This window comes from Ischnura elegans, chromosome 13 (genome assembly GCF_921293095.1).
Source record: "Ischnura elegans chromosome 13, ioIscEleg1.1, whole genome shotgun sequence".
Taxonomy (NCBI): Eukaryota; Metazoa; Arthropoda; class Insecta; order Odonata; family Coenagrionidae; genus Ischnura; species Ischnura elegans.
In genome coordinates this window covers 10218855-10226884 of record NC_060258.1, presented here as the reverse complement: position 1 = coordinate 10226884, position 8030 = coordinate 10218855, and the positions used below count along the sequence as shown (strand labels likewise).

The window sequence follows — 8030 nt, the reverse complement described above, 5'->3', positions numbered from 1 at the left end:
CAAAATACATCCATTAGCCAACCGATACCGTGTCTTTATTCTCAGGTATGAAAGACAGAAATAGGAAAAATATATGGCTATAAGACAAAATAGGTAAATCAAGGCTATAGAAGGAAACCAAAGCATTGTTAATGTATTCAATTACAAAAATATGGTATTTTTTAAGGTGTTCCACAATCTAACTAATTATAATTTCTGTGTGTCATTTTCAAGATAAAGTACCTAGACATTAGATCTCATTTCCAGAGAATGTAAAACACTTTCATAAAATAGGAGAATTAACAATTAGTATAAAATATACTCTGAATGTACTACGTTCTTTAAAAAAATTAAATTCCCAATCTTTTTTTTCTGCCATTATAGGTTAGGATAAATACAATATACAGGTGTTACTAAGGAGAATAAATGTTCTTTTTATCAGTGTAACACCTGAAGTAATGAAAAAATGATTATAATTTCAGAATGCAGATATTATTGCACAAACATTGCATCTAAGCAGTTGTGCGATTTATGATAAAGGCATTAAAAAATTAAAATGGCATGTTACAATAAAAATAATTACGAAACTAAAACAATAATATCCATCTTTGCATATATGTAAAGGCTTTAACTCAAGCACCGATTAGGTAACAATTGCGAAAGCATTGATACATGTGGCCAGCCACTGTTCAACTCCCGGTTCACCAAAATGACTGACGCGGAATAAAACACGAATCTCATCTTCGAGACAATGAATTTCAGGAACTTAAGAACAATAACTTCAAGGCACTCATCTCAGACGTTTTGTTGAAGGCACATTCTTCATACCTGTTGAAGCAAGGAAACAAAACAGATATGTAACAAAATTGTTTGGCCCTCATTAATTAATAAAATAAAATGCAATAATTAGTATTAATATTATCAGTCAAGGTTCTTCCTCCTATTTCATTATAAAATTCACCGTTTTTTCAAGGTTCATTTGTCAAATTCGCACATGCCATTTTAAGCAGAAATATATATATATACCATAAAAATCACAGGCCGAATGTTAACAGAAAACTTAAAAGATGCGACAGACCCTGTGATACTCAACGCAGCGACGATGGTGCTCTCTCTCATGAAATCACCTATCGTTAGCAAAATTCAGGGCCCACTAATAGCTGTGAGTGGGAAAATTGAGTCCGAAATATCCGTATTTTAACGAATAATTTAAATGACAAGTTTTCGTAAAAACATCATGAAAGAAATTTAACCAGCCTAATGTGCAAACCTTCATGTAAGATCCAACCATTGTGAATGGTTTGAAGTACACCAGGACTAGCAGCGGTAATAACTTTTAGCGGGAGTCAATCGCAATGCACAATCGTGGAAAAGATCCACAGAGAAAAAATCATCCGCCTTGACCCGCAAACTAGTCAAGAGCGATCACCTCTTTGTGTTTTACGTCCGGGCCTGCTCTCTGGCTGTGAAATATAAAAAAATGGTATTCTGAAAACAAAAAATTTTAATTTGGTCGCGAGTATAGAGTCTATGTGGCCGACTCATGGCCCAATAAAGCAGCATGCTGTCCCAATTAAGCGGAGAATACTCTGGGATATTCCTCTACTGGGTTCTGTTCTTCAAGATCTGCCCAAATTAAGCGGCTGCCCCAATTAAGCGGTGGACCCAGTAAACGGAATCTACTGTATATGCGATGTATACTACCAATACTTTCTTACACTGTCAATTTCTGTAACAATAATGCCTGTTCCTTGTCTGTTCAGTAGGCTATTGGTTCCCTGTTCCTTGTCAAAGTGACAACAGTCAGGCCATGAGTGTAGCCAGCGAGGAGCATGAGGGGGCAGCTGCCCCCCTCCCTTGAAGCAAAAATAACAAAAGTCTTTAAGGAAAATAATAATTTTCCTGGCAAATAATTTTGAAAACTATTGAAGAACTGTTACAGTTTCCTTGAAATTTTGATTTCATTTGCCTTTTCCATGCTTTAATCTTACCTACAACTTGAACAACCATGGCTTGTCCCCCCCCCCCCCAGTTTAGATCCTGGGTACGCCCTTGAGTCAGGCGACTGACTGTTTGTACACTGCAAATTAGAACGCCTTCTCCTTGTCTGCGAGAAGAGTGTTACTTGTCAGTTCTCTCCCTGCTAAGGAAGCGGCATTGTCTCTTCGTTACTTGTTGGACCACAGCCAGTGATCAGGTGGGGGACTGTACGCTGTCAGTTTGCTACCCGTTTATTAGGCTGTTAGATATCCCTGTTTGCTGTCCCAGTGACAAATGGCAGGCGACTGTTGGCAGAATGAAAATTTGAACACCTTGTCTGTTTCATGCCTGTTCTCTCCCTAGTCGAATACTTTGTTCCTTAACTGTTCGCTGTTGCTAATTTGGTAATTGACAAGATATAATTTATGTAAAAATAGAATTCAAAATTGAAATTCATTTGAAGGATCGTTAGGAAAACTTTTATTGTGCTTTTCCACACTTTCATTCCCATTCCATACCGATTCGCCATCTCAGACGTGAATTGCGTGCTGACACTTGCTGTGAATACGTATTCGTGAAACCAAGGCAACAGTGAAACAAAGAAAAAAAAAGGTTACGTTTGAAGAAACTTGTCCACAGAAATAAGTGTTTCGAAAGAAATTCACAAAGGTTGCACTTAAAGAGGGACATAGTCTATATTCCCTTAATTTCCTGGTGGACGCATTTACCGCCATTATGCTTTTAGTAGATATGTCCTTTGACGCCATTGGTGTTTTTCATTCCATTAAGTATTCCCGGATCATAAAACATTAAATTTATTTTTGTACTTTACTTTAAAATACATATTTACATTCGGACGCCACAACGGTCATGGCCCATACGTTAGCAAGAGATTCCGGTCACTCGCGGCTTCAGAAATCCACTTTGAAACGGTCGCTCGGAAGCCGGTCAGTATGACTTGCGTGGAGATCAATGTGTTAACAATAGGCCCATGTGCCATGGGGCATAACTCAGGTTTTTAGTTCTTATTAATGTTTGGTAGAGGCTTGTAGCACTCCTAGTACAATAACAGCGATAATCGTCATTGGTTGCATGATAGGAAATATTCTTATTTGCACAAAAAGTTGCAGCCCTAATGTATAATCTGGGGAGAGGTAACATACTGAATTTCCAAAATAGATGGCAACATGGGGAGTATAGCAGGCATTTTACCTAAAAGTAGCAGTTACCTCTTTTGAATATTAATCTTACAATTGGGTCCCATGAATAGGGTGGTTTCCTATTATTTTTCTATTGCCCAAATCGAAAGATTATTACTCCTGGAGTACGTATTTTGCGCTTTTAGATTTTTAAATGACGATATCTATTTTTCGCGATTAAATGAAAATGAAAAAATTCAAGCGCGCAAAAACGCGACGCGTAAGTAGGAAAGTCCGTGCGACGCATTTCTGGTTCCCTCTCTCTCCTTGTGAGGTGACCTTGATCGAGGCTCTGAGCGCTGATAGGACGCAGGATGCTAGCGGATAGCTGAGTACCTTGCTGAATGGTAGCGCTTGGTTTAAAAAAGGTTTATCAATACCTTATCAAACGAAGAAAACTTTCCGACCTTAGCCAGTTTTAATAGGTGATTATTAAGACATGTTTCCCTGAGCTCTGTGGCTCATGCATGCATTGATAACCTCAGACGATGTATAACTCCTATCCTCTCGTGTAGAAACTAGGTCCCTGTGACATCACGCGGAGTGGAATCGCATGGGCGCCAATCTGGCCTTTTTCAAATGAGGATAAAATTTGACCCTTGCCATTCGTCTAAACCGGTATTTCTAAAACCAAATAATTTGTATATTATGAATACACTAATGGTGGGTAACGAATCGCAATCAATGCCTTTCGTTTTCTTTGATGAAGGAAACTACCCTATTAGTGCCCCAGGAGAGGATAATAAATATCACGGGAGAAATGGGATAACCCTCAGGCACACCTTAATCTTTATGTTGTAAACATGAAAACCTAACCTAAGAATGCAAAATTTATTAAGAACCTAGGGTATTTGAGAAAGGACAACTTACATAATAGAATTCACCAAGATAAATTGATAGTAGGTAATACATCAATATCTACAGTTTTATCCATTTAACCTTTCGTACTATGACCACCTACTTTCACCCCAACCAATCTTTCATCTGCTCCCCTCTCGACAATTAATATATAGCAACATAGGTTCTGTGGCGCAACTCACTTGTTATTCATATTTCACCTGATGATAATGCTAAGCATTGAAACATGTGGTTATTATCATCTAACCCGTGGACTGTGCAATACGTTTTATCATTTTATTACTAAAAACTTTAGACTATGTACATAAACTATTTTTGAGCATAGAAAATATTTTGTTCTCATTTCAAGGAATTATATACAGAAAAATAAAATGTGTTTTGTTATTATTAATTATTATTTAATTTGATGGAAATTAGTTTTATAGCTTTATGGGACCCTTAGCGAAAAAACTGTTGAAATTTCAACTGTTAATTGGGACCACTGTTAAAACTAAAAGTAAATTTAAAAAGTAACAGTAACTGTTAAAACTAACCATAACTGTAAACTCTGACAGTATCTAATAAATCCAAAAATTATTGATGAATTCAGAAGTTACTGTTGGATTCAGCACTCACTGTTCGATTCAGAAGTTACTGTTGGATTCCGCAGTTGTCCCAATTAACTGTTGAAACTTCTACAGATTTATAGCTTTATGGGATCCATGCTTCATATGACATTGCCTGATCAGCATCTGTTGCAATCAAGAGTTGACTGCAATTAGTATATCTGTTTTGTGGATTTTTCATGAAGATTCCTTTATTCCGATAAAATGTTTACCATGTGAGTCACTTACCTCAATTGATTATGCTCCTCATTTTCGGAATCACGTGTTGCATGAAGAAGTACGTGAGGAAAGGTACCTGCTCCTGCAATGTCCTCATTCCTCCCTGCGAACCGTGCTTGACGAGCATTCCCGGGACGACCGAAATCAACGATACTTCTCTCCCTAAAGGTGTTTTCATACTCAAGGCATCGTTAATCAAGTAGTCCATGTACGCCCCTGAGGTCATCTTCTGTAATGCTTCCTGCGCAATTTTCTCGTACAGTTTCTCACACTGATCATCGTCACACTTGTAAGGAAAACCTCGGTTTTTGAAAATTAAGTACATCACCATCTGTGCCAAGCTCTGAGACAGGGATGCTTCAGGGTCATGATATTTGTCCACCCATTTCAACCCTTCCCATACTTGATATTTTCCAGCCTCACCTCCCAAGTAAACCTTGCATTCAAAAAAGTCGGCAAACTTATGTAATGTTGTTCCAGCACATTTTTCACCATCCAGGTTAGCCAATCCCCTCACTAAGTTGGAGATATCCTTGGAATCACAATCGATTATTACTTTCACTCCACCATTTCTCTCCAGGAACTTCAGCATAAGAGAGGTCAAGGGGGATGCTTTGTATATTTTCTCGTAAAAACCTCTGACTTTCTTTGTTTTCTCTTCGTTATTCTCACGTATTTCCGTGAGACTCATCATCACGTCCACACATCTATTTAAAGCTCTAATATTTCTCTCTTCTTCAGTTTCCTGGTCTCCGTCCTGAGGAGCGCCATCTTCAGGTGTGTCTGAAGATGAAGAACTTGCGTCGTCATCCTCCTCTTCCATCTCTGCCATCACGTAATCTTTCACAGGAGCGATATCTTCAGATAATCTGGTGACGCTCTCCTCCAGTTTTCGGAGCAGAACGTCCCTTGAAGTGATCTCTTTGTGAATCTCATCTCGCAAAGAAGCGAAATCGCTGGATTGGTAGTGGCGCAATTCATCCGTTGAATCTCTGGCCCCTTTCTCAATCTCAGTCACCCCACCTCGTGCTACAGCCTCTTCAACAGGAAGGTTTTGGACTGTGTCGCCAGTGCTAGCCATTTTAACTGCGCCTAGAAATGCAATGAGTGGATTCATATGAGGTTTACATATCTAGAGGTGCTGTTTCAGAGGGCATACCGAATTCCGCATAGAACGCTCGTAGTGCGAGATTGATCGTGCGAGTGCATTCGCATGCGAGATATTTCGAACGGACTCAGGCATAGGCCCCCAGAAATGTAATCGGAAAACGAGGGTGCGTCTCTTACACAAACTTCTCATCTTCCCCCCGTCGCAAGTCCAAGGGGAACTGAGTGCCCTTGGTTTTCAATGTGAGTCAGTCATCTGAAACCATGGGTCAAAAACAAGCGGCAGGCAGGGGAGTTTCTCCCTCAGTGACGTTGTATTTTTAAAATGCTCCTGTTTGCTTTTCTCACTCGTTAACATCGTGCCGTCGAGTCGATAACTCAGAGGTGAACACGGAAATATATCGCGCGGGGTTTTTCGCTCCAGAGTACACGCTACATTTACTTCCACGAGTGGGCATCCCGCGGCATTTATACTGCAAATAGCAATCGCGTATCAAACGTAGAAATACATGTAGTTTTGAAGGACAATACGTAGTTAATAGTCAACATATGTACTTTAAAATGCACCAATCATCATTATTATTATTTAAAACTTAAATAATGATCTAAATTAACTAAATGTTATTCAGTTAAGGGGACCAGAATTATTATTTTGGTGGATTAATCGACTGTCTGGACGCATGACGAGTATTTTTTTAGGCCATTGGATTTCGACGAATATATAGACTAGGAATAAGGTACGAGGCAAGCAACACTGTTGACTTGAATCATAGAGATCGGATCTTTGCAAGGAACGACTTCGTCCATCTCAACTGCCCGTTTCCGCTACCAGGCCAGCTTCCGTATTTGGGCTCCTTGCTGAAACAGACCCAAGCCGCGACCACCGAGAGAGAAGGCCTGATGCCTTTCATTTCACAGACGTCACGAGCCGTAGGCTAACAACCACGCCTTCCGACAATGCTTGCAGTAGTTTATATTCATAAGCCATTGCGGTGAAAATGGTGATTAGGTTGTTGAACGCTAAGTTTTTTGGAGTTTAAAAGCTTTTGCGGAGGTTTTGTGGGCAACAGTATTGAATACAACTGTTCAAGAAATGGTGTACTTATGTTGTGTGCCTCAGAAAATTTTTATCGTCCTTGAAAGTGAATTAAAAAGATATTTGAACTTAACACTGACAGGTAGACGATTTTTTTTTGGTTTCTTGAAATAATTCTACTCTCGAGTGTACTAGCAGGTTGATTTCAATATTATTTGCGTTATCGCTTGAATAATTAATGGTTTCAATTATTTCATAGTACTTAAATGTCTTTGAAATTCTCGCATATTAACGCTTATATAGAATGCTGCGCATATCCTCGTGTAGATTTTTTCGCATTAAGTATAGTTCTTTCACAGGTATTATGTACCAACAAATCGTGTTAATCTAAGTGCGATTGTGTACAGAGAAAAATCTTAAAGTCTTTGAGGGTATTAAATTAATGATTCCTCGGTAGGTAGTAAATTATGAAAGCATGTGAAACGCTGGGGATGAATTAATGGGCTACCTTCAAGCGAGATAAATCATATGGCTCATGTCTAAGTTGGTATTTTAGATCAAATATTTTTAATCTAATAACCATTATATGCACAGCGAATTATTTAAGTCTTGCTTACTACACCCATATCAGAAGCAGGTTATCTTCAGCGATACTGAAAGTAGAAGCCCCGTGAAGGATATAAAATTCCTATGACTTCTCTGTTATAAGTACCACTTATTATAAAAAAATGTTTTACTGATCATAAGGCTTTTTATGATATCCTCGAGGTTTCGAATGCATTCGGAAGCAAGCTGTTTCTCTTCAAAGAAGATTTTTCGGCGAAGGCGTTGGTCCATTCGAAACAATTATGTTTCCAAAGGTAGGGATATGCTGTTAATATTTTTTAAATGTAAGTACATAACAGTGGTGCCGACTCCATGGGGCCTGAGGGGGCCCGAGCTCCATCTAAAATTCGTTATGGCTGTGAGAAAAAAATATGCCAGACTTGTCCATTTTCCCCGGAGTGTCCAGATATCGAATTCGAGTTATCAGGGTTCTAATGTTGA

At 38.9% G+C, this 8030-nt stretch overlaps 1 protein-coding gene across 1 annotated transcript; it reads right to left on the bottom strand.

Moving 5' to 3' along the window:
* Positions 1–360: 360 nt before the first annotated feature.
* On the bottom strand, positions 361–5937 carry LOC124169997. The gene is made up of 2 exons (XM_046548684.1): positions 4850–5937; positions 361–807 (listed from the first exon to the last, which is right to left on the bottom strand). The coding sequence occupies exon 1, from the start codon at positions 5919–5921 to the stop codon at positions 4851–4853; it is 1071 nt and encodes a 356-aa protein (XP_046404640.1). The 5' UTR covers positions 5922–5937; the 3' UTR covers positions 361–807; position 4850.
* Between the last annotated feature and the right edge of the window lie 2093 nt (positions 5938–8030).

What these genes read in the sequence shown, in the direction of transcription:
- LOC124169997 (XM_046548684.1), bottom strand. Translation starts at nt 5,921, where the DNA reads ATGGCTAGCACTGGCGACACAGTCCAAAACCTTCCTGTTGAAGAGGCT.